The sequence below is a fragment of the Colobus angolensis genome, unplaced genomic scaffold (assembly GCF_000951035.1).
Source record: "Colobus angolensis palliatus isolate OR3802 unplaced genomic scaffold, Cang.pa_1.0 Scaffold7, whole genome shotgun sequence".
NCBI classification, from domain to species: Eukaryota; Metazoa; Chordata; class Mammalia; order Primates; family Cercopithecidae; genus Colobus; species Colobus angolensis.
The window spans coordinates 1,271,268-1,294,381 of record NW_012120709.1 but is presented as its reverse complement, the minus strand read 5'-3'; the positions used below and the strand labels follow the sequence as shown (position 1 = coordinate 1,294,381).

The following is a 23,114-nucleotide window of genomic DNA, read 5'->3' as shown; positions in this document are numbered from 1 at the left end:
ATTGTCCTGGGACTTGGTTTCTCACTGTTTGGGTGCAGCAGGAGGGAACATGTGTTTTGGCAGCTTGCAGGGTGCTTTGGCAACACTTTAAAAATTATTGCCCCCCTTTCCTGATAAATGTGCCCAATTCCAGTTCCCCCTTCCCTCTTGCCTTCATTGTTTTTCTTCTCTTTCCTATTTCTTCCCACATCCATGGGATTTCAGGTGGTCCTTTGGCATCTCAATTTCCTCTTCCAAAAAGCTTAGGATTATAGTAATCCATAGTGTGGTAATACAAATTGACATAGCATGTATTTAATAAATTAGTCCCATCTCCTTACGTTTTCTCATTTTTTCCTCTTCCCAGTTGACTTCAAATTCTCCCTACTTTTGCTTCTGCCTGTTCACAGAGATTGGAGATGAGGCTGCATCAGGCAGAGACATAAGGGATGGGATCTGGGGAACGTATGGTTCCTTTATTTCATTTCACCCACTTTGGGCTCTACCCTTTGAAGATGACTGTCATTATGAATAGCTGTTAACGTCTGATTAGTTAACTGTCTCCCACCACTGACCTCCATGAGTGACTAGCTCCTGAATTATTTACTTTTTGGAACTCATCATTGGGTATATGGTCACACAATTTGGAATCCTAGAGTAAAAAATTCAATACTGTAGGTTGATTCAATTTGGGGCCATGTCTGAACTCAATGACATTAAAAATGTACCAGCCTGCTTTGAAGATTCGTCCGGCAGGTTATCTAGAGGGACTTGCAGCATTGGTCTTAGCGCTTTGTCTGGGCTAAGAGATCTGGCTTCACCTTTTGAGGATTGTATAGTAGTGAGGGCCCTGAATATCCTAGTCTTTTGCAGGAAAGATTCTTCTTGTCGAGAGCCTAGACTGGCTGCCCTTACATGTCAGTGCTTTCTCGCCTCTGTGATGCTCCCTCCCTTTACAGTTCAGCCTTAATCCGGCAACCATTTACTATGTTGCTTTCTACGTTGAAAGGGGTGGAAATAAAAGTGCAGACTCTGCGTCCCTGGTAAGACAACTCTGAAGGGCTATCCCAGCTTCAGAGCTCTCTGGGGGCCTACTGAATTACTGTTTGCATCACAGCCCACCTTCTCCTTTGCCCGATCCTGTGTTTTCCCCTTCCCCACATGTGTTCCCCCTGAGCACTTTTTTGTTAACTTCCTGCATGCTGCTCTCATCTCAGAGACTGATTCCTGAGGAGCTCAACCTGCAACATGGAGCTCAGTGAAAAGCACATGGAATGTGGACTGAGACATGACTGTGTTCAAATCCTGGCTCTGTCGCTAAGTGGTTATGTGGTTTGAGGCAAGGCATTTAATCCCTCTAAAGTTCACTTTCATCTGGGGGAAAAAGATAACTGTGAGGATTAAGTGAGTTTATATATAGTGTATGAGTGCCTGGACCACTGAAGCAGTGCAGCAGATGTTAGCTCCTCCTTCAGTAATATTTATTGGCATCCCAAGTGTTACTAGAATTTATATTTCTACTTTATAAATTTTACAAGAATTTATATTTTCATATTCTTGATACTAATACTGCATTTTGAAAGGGGTGACTCCTTCCTTATTGAAATTTTAGAACACTATCCTAAGTGAAGTATAATGGTTACCAAATTAGATGGCATCTGGATCTGGTTGATCTTGAACAAGCAGGTTAATCATATAACTTAGCTAAGTCATTGTGAAATTTCCTCATGTGTAGAAAGAGATATTAATAGTAACTACTGCGGCAGATGGCATTTTCCATAAATGCCTACAAAATACTTTCCATGTCAGCTGCTCTTCAGAAATGACCTTGCCATTCCTCCATCAACAGGTGAAATCTAATTCCCCTTCCTTTGCATCTGGGCTGGCCTCAGGGACTTACTTGAGCATTGGAATGTGGCAAAAGTGATGGTCTGGGACTTCCAAGGCTAGGTCATACAAGCTAAGTCATTCTGTGTGGGTCTTTTGGGATATTCCCTCTTCAAACCCAGCCACCATACTGTGAGAAGCCTGAGCACTTGGAAAAGCCATGTGTAGGTGCTCTGGCTAACAGTCCCAGCCAACAGCAAGCATCAACTGACAGCCGAGTGAGCCCTCCTGACATCCAGCACCTCTGGGCCTTCTGATAACTGCAGCACCAGCCCACATCCGGGACCCCAAAAAGAATGGGAATATACTGAGCCCAGTTAGTATACAAATGAAGACAGATAATAATAAATGGTTGTTTTAAGCCATTAAGTTATGGAGTGGATGTCATGCAGCAATAGAAACTAAATCACTAGCTCCTAGGGTTATGTGAAAATCAAATAAAACAATGCATGCAAAGTGATTACTAAAGTGCTTGGTAAATGATTAATACAGTTGCAGAAAAAGGAAGCTGATTATATGGGGAGATAAAACATGGGCACAAATAACTGCAAAATTAAGCAGGAATGATCTGAATCAATATTTAGTGGGCACCTATCCCATGTCAGGCTTTCTATATAATCATAGAATCTCCAAGTAGAACAGAATTTGGGAGCTATTCTAGTTTAACCTCCCACTTAGTGAGGACATTTCTTCTTGAAAGCTTGTTTAATACAACAATTATTTATTAAGCTCCGCTCTGCACCAGAAAGTGTGGTAGATGGTAATGTCAGGAAGTGGGATAGAAAGAACTAAGACACAGCCCAGTGCCAGAGGCAAACACATGGACAGTTTCTGCCCAGTGTCATATGTGCAGGGAGAGAGGATACGAAGAAGAGGGATGCATTTCCCCTGCATGGAATGGGGTGAGTCATCTCACTGTTAATTCTCACTGTTAATCAGCTCTGCTGATTCAGCTTCCTGGTGCTCTGGATCCTACTGATACATTTTCTGTGCATCAGCTTGTATTCTAAGTGGCAGTTCTCCAGCTCTTTGCCTTCTTGCTCCATATCCCAAAGTTGGCAGTTTACATATCCACTTACCCACCTCTGCTCAAAGCTGACCCTTGTCAAGGAAGGAGGGGTTTGCCTGGCTCTTGAACACCAGCCTGTGGGCTCTTTAAAGCCAATGCCTGGATCTTGTTCATCACTGAGGCCCCAGCTCCTAGAGCCACCAAAATAAAACAAAACAAAACAGAGAGAGAGAAGAAAACAGCCACCAAACAAATGCATCTCATTTTGTGTGGGTTCAGAAAAATGCCGGAGATTCCTTTAATTCAAGCTTATTTCAAACAACTACATCAGGGAAAATTAGCAGTGTAAGCTGCTTTCTCAAGCTTCATGAGCAACACTAAGTGTTTAATAGGCTAAGGGTTTAATAGGCAAGTAAAATCAGCTAACAAACAAACAAACAAACAAACGCTGAAGAGTTCGAGTCCGTTACAGCCAAGTAGTTGGCAGCTGCTACAGTTATGACCCATCATAGTTTCCCACATGCAGCCATGTTTTATGGCTTCTTAAAATTATTTTAAAAAATATTTCACAAACCATGGGTTTCACACAAATATAAGGGTTAGAGTTTCAATTTTAAAAAATAAACTAAGTTTGGCGTCACATCAGAGAAAGCTCTGGATTTCTCCTTTTAAGAAACAGAGGAGGTGACTCACCAGAGCAGAGGAGTCATCTGAATTGGGCCCTTTATTCTCAGCCTAACCTGCTGAGGAGCATCATCTACAACTCACAAGGTACTGAGAGCAGGAGAATTTGCATGGATAGACAAAAGTTTGCTTCATTGCTCAGTTTCCCTTTAATCACTTCTCCTCCTTCTTCTCCTCTTTCTTATTTGAAACTTATTACTTGTTTGTATTAATGTTTCTCTGCAGGGCTGTAACTGTAGTTTATACAAAACAGTAGAGTACAGGGCTCTTTCATTTAGCAGCTTAGTGTAGTTTTTGTTGCGACAGTGTATTCATATCATAGGGTGGGGGGCAGAATCTATTTAATCAGCTCTGGGGTCAGTACAGGCCCCTGTACAAAATCACCAAAACTTCCCTATGGAGAAAAAGATGGGAAATTAGAAGAAAAAATAAAGCTCGAGGGGGAAAAGGGTAGAGCTTTCATTTGGGAAAAGAGGAGGAATGGGGAGTTGAGAATCAGTGTGTACTCTTGGGTCATTGGGTGCAACCTAAGAGACTGGGGTGAATCCAGAAGCTGTTGGACCCCTGGGACCTGGGGGCAAATTGCAATGGTTGGTGGGTGAACTTCTGGGCCTGGGTGTGAAAATCAGCAATGAAGGGCAAACACTAGAAATTGGTAGTAGACCCCAGAAGTTGGTGGTGGATTCCTGGTGCCAGGATTAGAACCAGAGAGCTGCAGACACAACAGAGTAAGAATAGCTCAGGTCTCTGAGGGTGTAGGATCACATGTGAGGGTGGCGGCAAAAATTTAGAGCAGTGATGGCTACGGAGGAAAACTATTTCTCAGTAGGAGTGGAGCCTCTTCACACCAGGAGTTCTGGTGGTGGTGCCACCCTCTTAGAGTGGAACTGGAGAGAAACTGTTCCAGTGTGTTTGAAACTTGCCTGGTCAGCCTCTCTGCTCAACACCCCGAAGGTGATGGTCTTGTGAGACTCACTGCATGTCAGTGGTACTTTTGGCACCTGTCCAGGAACTTTTAATACTGTTCCTAAGCAGAAATGAAGCAATGGCAGGGCGTGATGCCCCTGTCAACCTCTAAACAGTCAATCTGGAAGAGGAGGAGACTCTGCCATTTGCCTCCAAATTTCTCTGTTTAGTCATTGTATAGCCTAAAGAGATTCTTCTTCATCTCCACCTTGTCCGGCATTGGCTGGGATGTAATTCCTTTTGGTTTATCTTTGACCTATTTTGTTTGCTTTTTTCCTTGAGTATGTGTTATGTAACTCACCTTCGTGTTATAAACTTGCATTTTTGAACCCAAGTTATTGCTCATAAAATGTGGGATCTTGTTGATGTCAGTGGTCTTTACAGCCAACTGCCAGACATGCTGTCTGTGCTGCTGATTGCTGTCTAAGGAAGAGAACACTGCCCAGTTCTGGTCTTGCCTCTACCCCCCTATTAATGCTAGAAGTACAAATTAAGGGGCTTTGTACTTTTTCTAATAAATATGGATATGTTCAGCTACAGAAAGAACAGTAAAATAGAGAAAAACTCTAAGCAGAATAAACTCTAAATGTCCTCAAGGTACTGAAAAATCAGTGTTTCTTCTATATTAGAATAGCTGAGAAGTTCAGGGTGTCCCTAATTAGAATGTCCAGTCCCAAATTCTCCTAGGACCAAAGTTGGTGCCCAGTGAGTTGCTACTGATCTGGGTAAGCCCTGATTGTTAGCCAAGATAGATGTAGCAACTGAAGGTCCATCCCCCATGCTCATACCTTCACAACAGTGACTATCTTCTTGCTTGCATGCCTGTAAATTGCCTTGGGTCAAACACACTGGATCTGTTCCCTCCATCCTTGTGGTGTCCCAGCCAGACATTGAATCCGTTGGAGGGAGGTGCAAGACCACTGTAGTGAGTCCTCACTTTCTTATCTCTGATCTCCTTAGGCTTATTCTTCTCAATCAATTTGGCCATGGGATTCCTCTCTCCTGTCCCCTGAGCATTCAGTCCAAGTGCACCTCCACACTCTATTATTCTGACTGGCTCCGGGCCAGCCCCTTTCCCCACTGGGAGGACTCCTCATCTTCTCTGCATTTCTCCTTTGGTCTAAATAATCTGGTTTAAAGTTACTAAAATATGGTTTTGGCATTTGGAATTCAACTTCAAACTCTGTGGTTTCTTTGGCTCACCTAAGCTCTTAAGGTTTCCACTGCATGTCAGTTTGGGCCCAAGAAAGCAAGTACTCAGCCTTATTTGCAGGAACTTGACCCATCTGGAGCGGGATCAGACTGGAATCAGAAGAGTTGCTCCCTGTTTCCAGAATCAGAGTTCCTTGGCCAAGGTCTATTCCACAGAGAGATAGATCTGAGTCAGAGGACTTCCTGTGCTCACTCTGGTGGTAAGGAGATCCAGAGTGTGACTTGCAGATAAAGAGCTTATCTGAAGTTTGCTATGGCTGGGGAAAGAGCCTTTGAAGGCATGCTACTTCTTATTTTCAGAATGGGATTTTGTTTGCTTTTTTTTTCCCCCCCATGGTGGAGAGAGGTCTGAATTATATTAGTATTTGCTGCTTTTTGGAATAAATGAAAGGTTCCTGGGCTCTTCCAATGAGGAAAAGACTTACTGGAGGCTCTTTTTCATATCTCACTCATTTTGGTTCTGGGCAGAAAGTGATAGATACTGGAAGCCAACCTGGAAAATCATGGAAGGTCTTGCTGGATAGAAATGTCTCCACTGTAGAGTTAAGATAGGTCTTCCTGAGGGACGGAGGGGGGCAATGGATCTGGGAAGTCATGATTATTTCTCCAGCAAGAGATGTACCTGGAGAGTACTGATGTGCTCTCCTACTCTTCACTGCTTCTAAGGAGTCAATAGCCCTCCTAGATTGATAGGTCTGGAGGTTCATAGTGGACCCTCTTCAGGGCAGACAGGTGTGAGGAGTTTTGCTATCACTCCTAAGATGAGAAGGATCTTGGGAATCATGACAGCATTCCTAGGGAGAGATGAATCCATGGAGTCATGGCAAGAATGCCTGTGGAAGGACAGGCCTTCATTCTTGCTTCCATGTCCTTGGTCCAAAAGGGCTCCATCTGTGTCCCCACCTATCTCACATCCACAGGAAAATTTCCATCATCATCTTCTTCATTTTCCAGTTTAGTGGTGAAGACAGATCATACCATGGTCCACACACACCATGGTCCACAACTTCCATCTTCCTGCCACTGGCCCTGCCATGCTTGCTACTGAATCTGAAGCACTCATCAGCACCAGTGACAAGTGACATGTCAGATGTGTGATGACTGAGAGTGGTAGATTAGCTACCAGAGCAACAGCATGTCAGGGTCTGTGACTTAGTGGACATGGAGGAGAAACCACATCAACAGGTACACCCTGTTTCTTGGGTCCCAGATCAGCACTCTGAGGAAAACGTAGCAGGCAGAGGTCCACTCGAGGCCTCACAACTTTGGGAAACTCCTTATTCAGGTCCTAAGGGGATAATTCTATTTTTTGCAAGCAATTCATGTAATGGAATTAAGCTTAGTCATGTCCACAGTGTTTATGCCCAACCAGCTAAGCCTGACTACATCTGGGGAAATGCCCAAGTGGTTGACGATGCTACTCACTCAAGGGAAAAGGTATTTGTGTGATGAAGGTTAAAGATAAAATAGTTTTCAGGGGTAAGGCCTGCTAAAACAAAATCTAGACAGAACCTGAGAGCTTCTTCACTGATTAGTTACATTTTCATTATATTCAAAACGTCATCTTCCTCCGTGGTGATGGATGTAGTTTCCCACTATTTAATAGTTGATTTTTTCTGTGCTCTTCTCATATGATCAACCTAAGCCAAACAAGGAAAATTGCTTTTCCTCTTCCTTGTGAAGAAGGCAATGTCATGTCCTTACATAATGTTAGCATTTGGAGACAACATCTATACAGTATCTAATTTCTCAAAGTGAGTAACTTTGTGAGTCTTCTATAAATGTACTGAAGAGAGATGTGTGTTGGTGATTAGATCACCTCCCCTGTCTTCTTTATTGAACCCACAGCTTGGAGTTGGAGCCCTGAGTGGAGCAGTGTGAAACTCTTCTCCAAAGAATAATATAGCTCGGCCGGGCGCGGTGGCTCAAGCCTGTAATCCCAGCACTTTCGGAGGCCGAGACGGGCGGATCACGAGGTCAGGAGATCGAGACCATCCTGGCTAACAAAACCCCGTCTCTACTAAAAAAATACAAAAAACTAGCTGGACGAGGTGGCAGGCGCCTGTAGTCCCAGCTACTCGGGAGGCTGAGGCAGGAGAATGGCAGGAACCTGGGCGGCGGAGCTTGCAGTGAGCTGAGATCCGGCCACTGCACTCCAGCCCGGGCGGCACAGTGAGACTCCGTCTCAAAAAAAAAAAAAAAAAGAATAATATAGCTCAAGGGGCTGTGGGATGTGAGCACTCTTGACAGTATCAGAAATCTGCAGCTGGATATCACACCCTGCCTTCACAGCCTGCCAGTAGAGTTAGGAAGGAGGGTGGTGACTGCCAACAACGCCACTGGCATCACAGCAGCTATTACAGAAGCACTTTTCCTATATCCTCTCCCTTCTCACCACACAATGCAGTAGCTGGTCCTAAATGAATCATTCTCCAGGGCCACATTGTTCTGGGAATGTAGAAGTAAACAAGCTAGAAGACAAGGACACTTGAAAAACTGATCAAACAGAGGGACAACTTGATCACGAGTTCCTCAAGGATGGGTTCCTCAACTGACTCAATCTCATCTCTGTTGACCAGCGTACCCGAAGATCAATGGATGGTTTCTGGGAAGTTGGTTAAACAGACTTCGAGGATGACGGGAGCAAAGGGAGCTGCAGGAGGCAGTTCAGGCTGCCAGTAGACCCAGAGTCCTTGATCCTTCTCCAAGTAACACTGGACATTAACCAGGATCAGCCTGAGCAAGAGAGAGTGCAGTTTTCCTGTATGTACCATTTTGCTGTCAAACTGGCAGGGCTGTGAGACTCCCTGGGCATGCCCCTAGAGGGGATCCAGCTCCAGCAGCTTGTGATCAGCATTGCTCAATCTCTGTTTTCCTGAAAGAGACTCTCCACAGTCCTTTGAAATCAAACCTCTCCAGTGGGGGCTGGAATTACTTAGGGAAGCCAGGAGTTGAGCATCTATCTGCAATAACATATTTCAAGCCAGGGATTGCAACAGATAGACACCCGCATTCTACACCCTCACCTCTAGTCAGAGTGGCTGAATGCATTTGTAAATCTGAATTCTTTCTTAAAGATAAGTTTTTTGGTAACAACTTTGCATTTTTCCTTCTCAAAATGAGAACTCATATTTTGAAACCCTTTGCCCATGAAACTGTTTTTCTGGCAATAAAAATACACATAAAGAAAATATGTCATATGGGAAAGATTACATTCCTAATCTGCCTTTCTATAAACTCGTTCTCTTCAAAAGGATAAACTCTGACTTTATATAACAAAAACACAATGGTGACAGCATTCTTCTTAGGCATTTTTGTGAGCTCTATGTATATATTAAGGACATTAGTTCTTTGTCTACCATATTATTTGCTTATCAGTCTTCTCCCGACCTCCCCAGCCACAGTATGTAGGCATTTGGTACAAGCACTGTAATTGCAGGTACATGACTATGCTTTTAGTCTACTCTTTGTGCCTAATAAACAGTCTGGTGGGCATGGAGGTTCAACAAATGAATATTAACCACAAACTCTACAAGGCAGATCACCCTAGGTTCTGCAACCTAGCTTATAACCCTACTCTTATGTCACTAGGTTTGTTTTTAGGAGCAAAGGAAAAATATTTGCATTGAAAACTCAATCATAAACACCCTCTGTCATATTCAGATAGCACAGAAAATTCTAGAACAAAGCACCTGTCTCCTAGCAGAGCTTTGCCTGCTTTGAGATTGAGAATACCTGCAGAAAACACCGAAGTCATTTATTAAAATACTGAGCTGACAGAGTCATTCCCTTGTAGGAGAAGGCTCATTTGGTTATTGCTGTGGACTCTGGAGCAGGACTTTGGTATGTCAAGACCCAAATCCAGTTACTGGCTGTGTGACTTTGGACAAGGTAGTTAACCACTCTAAGCGTCAGTGCCCTCCTCTGTAAGCTCAGAATAAAATAGATGTACAAATTACTACAGTGTCTAGACCTAAGTGTGCAATTCATTGTAGATATTCTTATCCTTATCATTATGATTATGATATTACTCAAGTCGTGGAAACAGCAAGTCCAGTTTCTGGAGACTGCAATGATGTCATTCCTCACACCCACTCAGACTCCAGGAGGCTCATCCAGTTTCCCACCAAGTGAGTCTACGCCTTTACTGCTCCCTTCTATAAAACACTAGGATAATCGTGGTACATAATAATGCCTTTGTGTTTATAGGGCATGATCACATCCATTTTCTTATTTGACCCCCACAATAACCTTGTTATGGTAAACAAGGAAGATCATGTTGTCTCCATTTTAGAAGTGAGGAAATAAAGGGAAAACGAGCTGAAGTGACTGGCTTAAATTACTAAGAAGTGGAGTAGAATTTAAAACAAGATCTTTCTCACTGTGTCTCTGGGTGGAGTAGAAAGACCACTGGCCAAAAGGAGCAGCCCCCTATTGGTCAAGTTTTGCTGCCATCACTGAGACCACCAGAGTGGGGAGCATTTCTCCTCCACTTTTCAGGATTTTGGATCTGCAGTTTGCTGCCTTTAAGCTGCTGATGTCAGTGTCTTATCTTGCCCAAGATTATACCGACAGGTGTTACTAGGAGATGTCTGGCTGGAGCAAGTCACACTATTTCTACACATACACAATGACATCTTTATATAGTTTACATATCATTGACATGCTCACCAGAGGCAGCTTTGAAGGGAAAATGAGGTCTCGAGCGGGCATTAAGCCAGCTGGAGTAGACAGATAGGTAGGGATGGAGGGGCTTTTGCTCTGTGAAAGGCCAAGTAGTTCCGTCTTCTAGAGGCCAGGTCTGAGCCTTGAGCACTGAGGTGACTGGAGCACTTTGCACACATGAGCAGCAGCTCTTGTGGGTGATCTCCTTTTGCTCTAGTTAAAAAGTAGGAGAGGTTTCTCCCAAACTGCCTGACCCAGTGCAGTTATAATGGTCTAAAATCACAGAACCAACCCTGGCTGTACAATGGAATCGTAGGTGACGTTTTTAATACTTACAGATGCCAAGGCCCCACCTAACCAATTAAATCAGAATCTCTGTAACTGAGATCTAGGCATCAGTATTGTTGTTTACAGTTGTACTGAGGTATAATTGATATACAGTAAACTGCACATATTTAACAATCAATTGGATGCACAGTGACATAATATATATCCTGACTCTTCACTATAATCAAGACAACGAACATACACAATATCTCGTAAAGTTTCCTCATGCCCTTTGTAATCTTTCCCTACTTCCCCATCCCATCACCAAGAAAACATTGATCTGCTTTTTGTCACTATAGATTAATGTACATTTCTAGAACTTTTTACAAATGGAATCATATTGTATGTTGTCTTTCTTTTGTCTGGCTTCTTTAACTCGGCATTCATTGTATACCATACTTTATTCAACTGTTGCTGGACATTTTTTTTTCCAGTTGTGGACTGTTACAAATAAAGTTGCTCTGAACATGCACATTGCATGGTATGTCTTTGTATTGATGTGTGTTTTCTTTTCTCTTGGATAAATACCTAGGAGTGGAAAGCCTGAATCATATGGTGGACATAAGTTTATCATTTTAAGACACTTCTAAACAGCTTTCCAAAGTGGTTGTGCCTCTTTACATTTCCACCAACATTAAATGAGAGCTCCGGTTGCTGCACATCCTCGCCATTCTTGCATGGTCTACCTTATACTACATAGTGAGTACAGTTGATCTCACTGTGATTTTAAATTGCGTTTCTGCAATGACTAATAAGGTTGAGCACCTTTTCGTATACTTTTTGCTATCTGTATATCTCCTTTGTTGAAGCTTATATTAAAACCATTAGGGATGGGATCCCAACATTAGTTTAAAAATCAATAAAACCTCCCTGGAGATTCTAACACACAATCAGGATTAAGCATCATTGTCTCACTAGAAAACTGAGGGCAGACCTCTCATTTTAATCATGTGGAAACTGGGAGATTAAGGTTATTTGTATAGCAAGAAAAATTTCAAGACAATAAAATCACTCCTAAAATAGTTGTGGACATTACAGATCGAGTTCTCCACTGCAGACCTAACTATATTATTTGCATAAGTCAGACAAGTTTTACTATTGTCTCTGGTAAGACTTAGTGATATAATTAACTGAATTATTTGTTCCGATCTGATCATTTATCATTTCACTTAGTCACAAGTACTTGTTCTACAATAAATTTTGAAGGAAGTGCATTATTTCAACTAACTTTGTGACAGTATTATGACTATGGTGAAATGGAAGGGAAAATAGCCTCAGGGCTTCCACATATAATGTTGACTACACAACCCTAGAGGGCTCCCTTCACATAGCAGATATGAAATCTGTGCATAACTGTTACAACCGTGTGTGGGGGACTGAACAGCCTTCATCTCTGAAATCTACATTCTGGGTCTCACCTTCTAATTGTGTGACCTTAGGAAAGTCAGTTGAATCTCTGAATCTTGGTTTAAAACAAAATGGGAATAATTAGTGTTCACAGAATAGATGTGAATGACCTGAGATCACACTGGGGATCAGCAAACCCAAAAGGCTACAGGAGCCAGGTAAGTAAGTTAAATGAACAAAGTGGGTCAGGTCAGAGAGGCACTAGAGACACGATGGAGACTGTGACAAACTCTAGGGTGCTTGCCCTGTCTACTCAGCTCTAGCTTGTTATGGCCTTGAGGAAATGCTGGCCATAGCTTCTGCTCTTAAGAGAAACCAAGCACATCTGTGGTTCTGATGCGGTCCACTGAAACATGAAAGAGCTTTGCAAGTTAAAAGCCACCTAATAAATTTAAAGGGCATCATTATATGTCTTAAATAAAGCTGTAAGTCAGTCTATGAGGGACTATTGTGGATGTCTATCTTGCATCTTCTCCTCTGTCCTTCCTATGAGAACTAGCAACACCATCATATGGATCTATAACCCAGTCTGGATCAATCATCTTATTGCACCCACCCAGCCACAGTGATTGACCCAATGATTGCATGTACCCAGCTAGGAAAAAGAACCCTTCCTGGGGATTCTCCTAGCCAGAACTAACACAGGAGCTTTCCTTCTCCAGATACGAGACCATCAGGGTTAATATTCAGAGCTCCCTGTGCTTCACAGTGTATGAAGAAATGCCATTTATTCTAGGTGAGAATGAAGACAACACAGAGTTGTTGATGACGGACAGAGTTCTGTCATTATGTGAGTACCTGATTCAAGAGGCCCCTTCTAAATTCTTGTTACATGATCCAGTAAATTTGGGACAAGGCTAGTTTGAGAGGGGTTTCTATTGCATGCAAGCAAAGGTATCCTAACTAATGCATTCTGCCATCCAATGGCAGAGGATGAGTTTGCATTGATTTTCAACACATCCTGTGACATCTGATTCACAGATAGAGGCTGCAGAGCTTAGAGGTGAGTTCGAGACAGGAGATGGAAACGTGGCAGTGGTATTTCAGGGAAAGCTAACCAAGGCTGTGCAGAATTCTCTCTGCTGATTTGAATACCACAACCTGAAATATTTTCCAGATTTGAAAGCTCAGATGTGGGCCCTGCTGAGCTTCTGGAAGCAATAAGGCTCTAAGAAAAGGATTCATGCTAGGACACACAAGAGATTAAGGACAACACTACAATGGCATTTTATTAATTTACATTAAAAATAGAGCTGATATATAGACTGCAGCACTCCCATTATCATCTTATGTACATTATGTTCTTAAGCTACACAGGAAGCCAAAACATAATCAAAAACCACTTGTTCAAGTTGCTTTACTATAGCATTGTCAAGAGAATTTGAAATCTGTATGTTCAGTGTACTTGGTCCATAGAGGCAAACTAACATAGAAAGCCAGGTCATGGGCACTAGTCAGAACAGCAAAGACTTGGAACCAACCCAAATGTCCATCAATGATAGACTGGATTAAGAAAATGTGGCACATATACACCACGGAATACTATGCAGTCATAAAAAAGGATGAGTTCATGTCCTTTGCAGGGACATGGATGAAGCTGGAAACCATCATTCTCAGCAAACTATCACAAGGACAAAAAACCAAACACCACATGTTCTCACTCATAGGTGGGAATTGAACAAAGAGAACACTGGGATATACAGCAGGGAACATCACACCCTGGGGCCTTGTTGGGGGAGTGGAGGACTGGGGGAGGGATAGCATTGGGAGAAATACCTAAAGTAAATGACGAGTTGATGGGTGCAGCAAACCAACATGACACATGTATACCTATGTATCAAACCTGCATGTTGTGCACATGTACCCTAGAACTTAAAGTATAATAATAAAAAAGAAAAAAAGCCAGGCCATGAGCAGAAGCTTGTTTGACTGGAACAAGATGGAAAATGAGGCATTAGATAAGTTATTGTTTAATGGCACTGAGCTAAAATAACCTCATAAATTTATTTTACAGGGTTGGGGATGTAGCCTTTGGATTTCAAAACATGTAAAGTTCAGATTGTCAAGCCTTCCTCTCTCCCAGATAGTACTTAAAGGGCAGTCTCAGTGATTTCCCTTCCTCTGCCATACTATAGCTGTTCAACTCCTTTTCTGCTGGAAATATTCCTTCTGTGTATCTTATGCACTCAATTGGATGATGAAGTAGTGGTATGGGTGGTACCAATGATGACATTCCCAGCGACTTGCAGCAGCTCAGGAGCACAGGCTGTGTACCTACCTTCCCAAGGCTGCTTTCAGTGATGTCACATTGGCAGCTTGACATCAGCTATGATGGAAATATTGACATCACAGAAACTGGCAAACATTACAAATCAGGGTGTTCTCCCTGCAAACACAGAAAGCTGGTGGTTCAACATTTACCAGCACACCACTGGTTATGAGTGCAATAGGCCCAACACCCTTGTTGTTTCTTTCAGGTGTACATTTCTACTTTGAACCATTATGGACTGATCTAATATTAGACATTTAGAGAGAAATTCTGTGGCCTTATTTCTAAGATCTTACAGGGTCCTTCACTTTGTCTCCGGCCCTTACAATAAAGGGCTCACTTGGGGCTAAGGCTCCAGTTCCACAGGATGCTGGTCTAAGACAGGCACCTCCTGACTCTCAGTATGGTGTTCCCACCACACCTCTTACCAATCAAAACAATTACTTGCGTGTAGAACTGCTCCCAGCTAGTAGGAAGGATTTCATAAAATCATTTACCCTAAATTGCTAGCATTGACGCAATGTTAACTTCTTTCAGATTATTTGTGTTTTCCTAGCCTACAGGAAGAGTGATAAGTGGTGAGACTTCTGGCAACACTTCAGGCTACTGAGGGAGTTAAATAGAAGCCAGGAACATTACTAATATTTCTTACTCTTAGGCTGGCCACCACCTAAAGGCAACCCTGCTAATTAATTCTCTAAGTCTTGGGAGAAGAAATGCTGATGATGATAATAATAAAAATAATGATGTTTTCAGGACAAATCAGTCACTGTCCTTCCTGATAATGTCGCAGGGAATTTCTCTGACTTTTGGTAACTCTCAGATATAGGAGAGATAAGTTGATAGAACTCAATCAGAATCTCTGTGATCCAAATATATGAAAATACTTGTTGAAAAGCGAGGATTTATTGCCTGAAATTTGAGAATACTCTAGAGATGGCCCTCTCTTCTTGTTTTGCAAATATACCAATGATGATATCCAGAAAACGTACAGTAACTCAGAGGAGAGAAACTCAGGGCTCCTGCTTTCCAGGTGCACTCTCCCCTTTACACAAGTCTGTCTCTTCCTCACCTCTGAGATTTCTATTTCCCTGGAAGTTTCCTTCTAAATGCAGTAAACATAACACATCTGGATATGCCAAATCAGCACGTATGCTGGAGAAACATACACTTGGTACAGCCTAAATAAACTAAAGCCCAGAAGCTGCTGTCTGATGTTCTCAGGGACAGATGTCAGTAGCAGGCCTGGGCTGGCCTTCAGTGTGCAGGCTGCCAGGGGCGGTCTAGGCAGCTTCTGCCAGTTCTCAGAGACTCACCAGGACTGTTCACTGTCTCACACTTGTTTCTTTTCAGGTTTTACAAGACTCATATGGTGTCTTTCATTTCAGTGCCTATTACTCATTTCAATGATTCAGCCGACCCAGACAGGAGGAGGAAAGCAAATGGACATGAGGTATGTGGAGGAATCTACTGAAAATGGGATTGATTGGGTTTTAAGAAAGTAGGACTTAAAGTTGGATGAGGCAGCATTCTGAGGATCTTAAGTTCCCAAGACATAATGTTCAACATTTATTGTCAAACCCAATTTCTGACTAAGCCATTTACGCTTTCTGAATAACCACTTTAATTTTTATTCACATCTACTCACCTTTTAAAAAATGGAAGTATGAACCAATTTTTAAAGAAATAGGACCAACCTTGGAAACTTATAATTATTAATCTTTATATTTTTATGACACTTGATAGTTTACAAAGCTGATTTCACTTGATCTTTACAAAAGCCCTATGGGGTGATATTTTTATTGCCCACATTTTACAGATAAGGAATTAAATCTCACAAGGGTTTGAAGACTTCCCCAAAAACATCATAGGGCGACTAAAACTAGTTAACCCCAAGGCCCTGTACCAGAATGATCACTTGCCTTTCCCGCACCAACCCACACTCACCAGGCACAGCGTCCAAGAGGCTCTGCCTCTTTCTCAATGCCATCTTTGGGTTGCCTCATCCTACCTGCAGTGCTTACCTTCAAAGCAGATGCTGACAATGCGTTTGGATTTTGGAGGCTTGATTATGAAATAAAACTGAATAAATAGTGCTGGACACATGTTGAGTTTCAGTTTTCTGACCCTCCTCTTTTGAGACTCCAGGTCCAACCCTCACTTGTACCTTCAGATTCATGGACACCACTGATGAGGTTCTGGCTTGTTTCATTTTCATTCATGACTTTGACTCCCAGACCATACTTTGATCCTGGTTCTGACAGCGTTGATCTAGACACATCCTGACCTCTAAGGCACCATCAAACCAATTTTGTCCAAGTAGTGTAAATATCATTGCCCACCACAGATCTGGCAACAATAATTTAACATTTGCTGAGCACTTACTATGTGCCAAGCATGGTAAGTGATGAATGCTTTATGTTCATTAACTCATTTAATGCTCATAGCAACCCTCTGAGGTAGGTACTCATAATTGTGTAGATGAGAAAGCTCAGGTGAGTAACTTGCCGAAGATCACACAATAAGTGGGGAGGCCAGGATTTGTGCCTACATCATTTTGACTCTGCAATGTGGGCTCTTAACCACAAGGAAGTACTGACCTCCAGAAGTCATCTTACATCCACCTCCTCACCATGGATAATTGAGGATGATAAGTGGTTATGAGCACTTTCTTTGTTGAAATTTAAGATTAAAAATTGACTTGGAGGGTAGTATTGTTAGAGATCAATCCATGATCTGGGGGAAAATACCTACAGAGAGAGACAATGGGAAGACTGAGAACCCATTAATGAAAGGCAAGCAGTCCACACTATATTGCTTGTAGTGTAACATTTGAAAAAACACATATTTTGTGGTGAGCTTGGGCAAGATGCTGCCACCCTGGGAAGGCAGCCAAGAATTACTGCCACCTCCACCCCAGAGGATCACCCCACTAAAGGCCACAGAGAGGACCAGCCCCCAACAGAGACTGCTTGTAATTTCTCTCACTGTGGGAGTTTCCAAATGAATAAACAAACAAATAAAAGTGGTTCTATAATTTTCTCTGCGATTCAGATTCAGTGAAGCAGTAAGTCTTTGGTGCTTAATTATGAAAGATACCAAAAACACTTATTGTCCCAAATACTTTGCAGAGCAATAACATTGAAAAATAGTTCTAAGGCCTGTTTCACTGATCTAGACTTCTCTGTTTTCTCATGTATGATGCAAACATTTAAAGAAATGAACAAAAGTCAGATATGACTGGAAGCTGCTTGAATTAATGTGGATCAAGAAGAAAATGGCAAAAATTCACAGTCCCCAAGCCTCATTACAACCATTAGGATTCTCCCCTTTTAGATATTTTACGGAACTGCTAAAAAGTTGTCAGTAATTACTTTATTGAGCATCTGCAAGGTGCACAGCATTGTACATAGCTTGAAAATGTCAAATTGAGTTTTGTCACACCCTCTGTAAAGGCTTCCCTAATTTCCATGGTTTTGTGGTTTCTCTTCCTCTGTTCCAAGGAACATGCTATTAGTACCTTTACTGCAGCACTTACTTGTCCTTCATGTGTTACAAGTACAACTGTACTACGTGTTCTCTCCACTAGGCTTTGACTCCTCAAAGATGGAATCCATGCATTGTTGATCTCTGCAACCTTGATGTCCAAATATGTGTTTGACAGATGAACAAATGACTGAATAAATGTAGGGTGCTGCACTTTGGTTCCTTCTCCCAACTCCCTAGTCTGCATTTAGGTGGAAATGGTTGATGCTGAGTGAGAAGCCAACATTCAAAAGGCACAATGAAAAAGAGAAGTGTCCAAAGGCATAGCTGATCCACAGACTAGAAAATCAGCTCCATAATAAGGAAGAGGCTGATCCCAAGGCCTCAGAACATAACAGAGCCACAGCAAGATCTTTAAGCCAGAGTTGGGGTTCATCAACCCCAGCCTCTACCTGAAAGCCCAGCGTAGCTCATTAGGAACAGGGCAGCAGTCCAGCCACCTGCTGTGGCTTCAGGTCCAATGCAGATGGTTCCAGAGACCTATGGGCACAGCCACACTAGTAGCTCAGGGCAGTGGGTCTCAGCCACCTAACCTTACTGATACTTTTTGCTTTATTGTCCCTTTTTAGATTTCAAAACAGGCCATGCAAGAATAAATAGACACTAAACAATTGGATGTGAAAACGAAGACATTCCCAAATGGTTCTCAAGAAGCTGTTTGGATGCTGTGCTCCTTACATGGTGCTAAGGGGCTCAAGCTGCCATGGATGCCCTTTTCGGGCCTTTCAGTATGCAAATATGTGCTAGGAGGGAATTAAGTTTCCCTGGGATGCAGTAAGCATAATGTTGTACGTGGACGGCTAATTGTTTTCATCACACATGCCAAATCCAACTGATTAGTCAGGGCCTGGAGTCTGTTTGATGGATGAGGAAATCTTGCCACGGTCCAGGGAGGCAGCTGAATAATAGCACGAACTTCCCATGTCTGACATCCCAGGTGTGATGGGACATGTGCAAACAACGTTGGCTCCTAATCTGCTCTCAGCCACGAAACTAAGGGGCCTCAGGTTCCTTATCAAATAATAGTTTGGCTGGACTGTCCCTCTGGTCACTTCTAAAATTCCTTTTCTTTATCCAGCAGGATTCTTGACCAATCAGTATCAAGTCAAACCCTCACCCTTTACCTTCACACTGCTGAAATAAAGGGACATCCAAACTTTATGCTCCCTAAGACAAGTGTTGGTAAAATACTGCTTTAAGTTTCTTAGATAAGCCTGGTGCATATCTCCCTAGCACGGACTCATGTGGTACTCCCTAACCTTGCACCACAAACCGATCAGGATGGCAGCTTGCTGGCTGCTGTTCTACTCTGGATGTGACTCTGCTATTATTCTGCAAAACGTAACTCTTGCTACACTCATGTTTCTCATTCATCAACCCCATGCAAATGGTTGACATGTTCTCTCCTTGTTGGAACCCCGAATTTTTGCATATAACTTTCTGATTGATCCAGGGCTGTAGCTCCAAGATCAGGATTTCATACTTGGCTGTTTCCTACCTCTCAGCAATTCTTTAAAACATTCAGAAAAAATCCAGATGATTCCACCCCAATTGTGGGAAGCAAAGTTTGGTCCCTCTTGTTACATTTTTTAGCGCAAGATTTAAAATGACAAGTGCTTGATCAAAAAAATTTTGAGAATGAGCTCTCACATTTCACTTGTATTAATGGGGGAGTTATGTTTGTAGCCTGAAACACACTATAAAAATAATTTCCTAAGATATAATTATTCTTAAATATTTTACATTTTTTTTCAGAGATGGCCAGAATAATTTTTATCTTTATTTTGTGGCTCTTTTCTATATAGTTATACTAAAACAACCATTTAGGGACATAAGTCAGAGTATTTTTACTGTACTAGGTACTTACTCAATGCATTAGAAAAATCTAGTATGTTGCAGAATATGAATTTTCATGTTAGCTTAACATATGGATCTTTCAGTTCAACCCTGTCAGGCAGGGATACACGTCAAGTTAATCCAAGCTGGGCAAAAGATGTCCTTGGATCTGCAGCACCTACTAAGAGCAGGGCTGTCCACCTTCTCTTCTCTTCTTTTCACCTGAGAGGACTGTATTATACCATTCAAGATGCCAAAAAAAAAAAAACTTTGCCCTTCAATTCAAACTCTGTTATGCCACATTTGGCATAAAATGCTTACCATTACCTAAAAATTATTTTTTAAAAAGTGCTTATAATTACCTAAAAGAAAAATGTAGCAAAATTCAACTTTGGAGGAAAATGAAAACTGTACATATCTTTGAGAGCCAAGGAAAGCTAAGAGATATAGAAAATTCTACATCCCCACAAAGTCATTTCAACAGAGAGGCATTATCTGCATTCCACCAGGGTCAGTTGAGTTGGGGTGAAAGATAAGCAAATGCTGAGAAATTGGCTGCAGAATTTTTTTTTTATCTGTTTTGCCTTAAATCACAAAAAGCAATGGGAGGAACAAGCTCCCTTTGTCCTTTTCTCAGACACCTTTGGTTTAAAGTTGTTCTTTTTCTAATTCTTTCCTCCCCTATAATTTTTAATTATCAGAAATAAATACCAGTGCGTTTCAGGTGGTCATCTATGTCAGAGTGCATAACTGAAGTTATTAGTGGCTTGGGAGTTTGCACACATAACTGGAGGTAAACAGCAGATTACTACACCTAATCTCACCCTGAGCATTTCTCCTCTGTCAAGTCTAAATTCTGCCATCTTCTTTTGCAAAAACAAGCAGACATCCCCACCAAAGGCCAAAATATAATGATAACTGACAGTGAACAGAAACCCATTGTAAAGACAAAATATTCCAGCTTTCAAATTCACTGTGACTGGATACTATTAGTTTTTTGAGTTTATAACTCCCCAGAATTGTCAAAAGTAACCTTGTAGCCAATCCGCTTGCAGACACTAAAAACAACCTGAAATAGGCCACCCAGGGTACCAAAAGCAGTGTCAAAGAGCAGTGAGACAGTGCCACCAAGGCCCAGTGCAATGTCCTTGCATACAATTGGAATAGCGCCCATGGTATACACAGGGAAAGTGGCCACATCCACAAGGACACGGACAGGGATGCTCAGAACTCGGCAAATGGCCTTCAGCAGACAACAAAGGATCCGGAGAACAGCCCTGATGACTTTGGCCACAACCTTCAGCACCTTCCAGGGAATGCTCACCAACTCTTCCCCAATGGCCATGAAGTATGAGATGGTGGCTGACCCCAGGCGGTAAAGACAACTTTCTATGCCATTAATCACCTGCTTGGTAACACACCACAGGAGATAGACAATGTTCTTCAGGATTGCTACTACAAGGTAATAAATTAATTGAAAAAGCTTGATGAATGGGGTAGCAATGAAGCCCATGAGTTTTCCCAAAAAGGTACTACTTCCCTCAGATGCCTCTGGAGGCAACGGAGCAGACCTCTTGCTCCTTGTGCTAGAGAGGGGACTAGAAGTCTTTTGAGATTGCACCATTCGTTCTTCATCCTGGACTTGGTTAACCACTTCCAGGATTTTTTTCATTTTCTCTGTGTCTTGCTCAGTTTCACCACAGTTGTTCTGAAACAGCTGAGGGTTAAATGGAAGCAGTTTCTGAAGATCTTTTACCATCACGTCTTCTATGATGTCACTGTCCCGGGTGTGCTTGACAAAGCCCATGGCCCAGCCACCTCCAGGCACAGCACAACAGGCCGCCAGCCAAACAAACTCAGGGACTGCCACTTTATCTTTAACTCTGTAGTCCGAGGGCACTGTGCCTGTGAGGATATATAGGTCTTCCCCACTGCCACACTGTGGGGTCAAAGCCCGGTCCATTAGGCTGTGGAGATTCACGTACCACCGTTCCTGGAAGGACTGAGTCATTGGGGCTGAATTTGTGAGAGTAAATGTGGCCACCTGGAGATTACTGCTAAGGGAGAACGGGTATAGCTGTCCTCTTTGGTAATCAGAATCAAGGTAATCTGTATTCAAGGCTTGCTTGCTTCCCAGGCTATTCACAGAGGTGATGGCCTCTGCCTCATTAATCGCCTCCTCAAGGTTGCTGTTGGGGTCATCGATCTGAAAGAAGAAAACAAGTGGTGAGATGTATCCTTGCTTGCAGCACAGAGGCAGCACTAGAATCATCCTGCCCAGACTCTGGAGAAGTCCCCACTGGTCTATTACTTCAAACGCTTGAGTTTGGAAGGACTTGGTTCTCTGGCACATGCACACTTCATTCTAATATACCAAAATCCTGGTGTTTCAAAGCATCTTTCAGATAGGCTGTTTCCTAGTCTATTACCTGTGTTTACCCCACCCTGATCTACAGTAACACCCCTTCACTCACACACACACCCACCATCGTAATGTTCTTTTTAAAATCTGCTGTAGTCTGGGGCCAGGACCGTGGCTCATGCTTGTAATCCTAGTACTTCAGGAGGCTGAAGTGGGTGGATCACCTGAGGTCAGGAGTTTGAGACAAGCCTGGCCAACATGGTGAAACCCCATCTCTACTAAAAATGCAAAAATTAGCTGGATGTGGTGATGGGTGCCTGTAATCCCAGCTACTTGGGAGGTTGAGGCAGGAGAATCACTTGAACCAGGGAGGCAGAGGTTGCAGTGAGCTGAGATTGCACTATTTTAACTCCAGCCTGGGCAACAGAGCAAGACTCTGTCTCAAAACAAACAAACAAACAAACAAACAAAAAATGTTGTAGTTTCATGAACTTCATAATTCTCTTTTGGAATACTTTTCCATGAACTTCAAAGTAATTATAAAAAAAGGGGGGGGGGAGTAGATCTCAACAGGCAAATAAAGCCAGAACTGCAACTCAGTTAATCAGCCACCAATGTTGGTTGCGATTGAATGCACATGTTCCTAAAGAATGTTTATACATTTTTAGATTTACGAAAAATAATCAACTCTAATCAGTGCATTTAAATTACATGGGGGAAATGTATAGTCTGGTGTTGGTTACTGGATATTTATCAGGTAAAACTAAAATTCAAATTAGACGAGTTGCTGTTTGAACTTAATCTCCCCAATATTTGCTATGATTAACAATTCATTTTCTGTCTTGGTCAATCTAGACACGTGCTATATATCAATTGCAATCAATATATACATCCTTTCTTGGTTCTGCTTTCTTTTACAAAAAATTCAATATTATTTATGATTATTTTCATCTTATCTGAAAGGA

General features: G+C 42.3%; 1 protein-coding gene across 1 annotated transcript in view; it reads right to left on the bottom strand.

The window, feature by feature from the left end:
• Window positions 1-17,765: 17,765 nt before the first annotated feature.
• Window positions 17,766-23,114, bottom strand: part of ENDOD1 (endonuclease domain containing 1) — a 43,860-nt gene continuing 38,511 nt past the window's right edge. Inside the window, exon 2 of the mRNA XM_011926584.1 lies at window positions 17,766-21,993. Coding sequence (XP_011781974.1) covers window positions 20,791-21,993 — 1,203 coding nt within the window. The 3' untranslated portion in view covers window positions 17,766-20,790. The remainder of the gene's footprint in view (window positions 21,994-23,114) is intronic.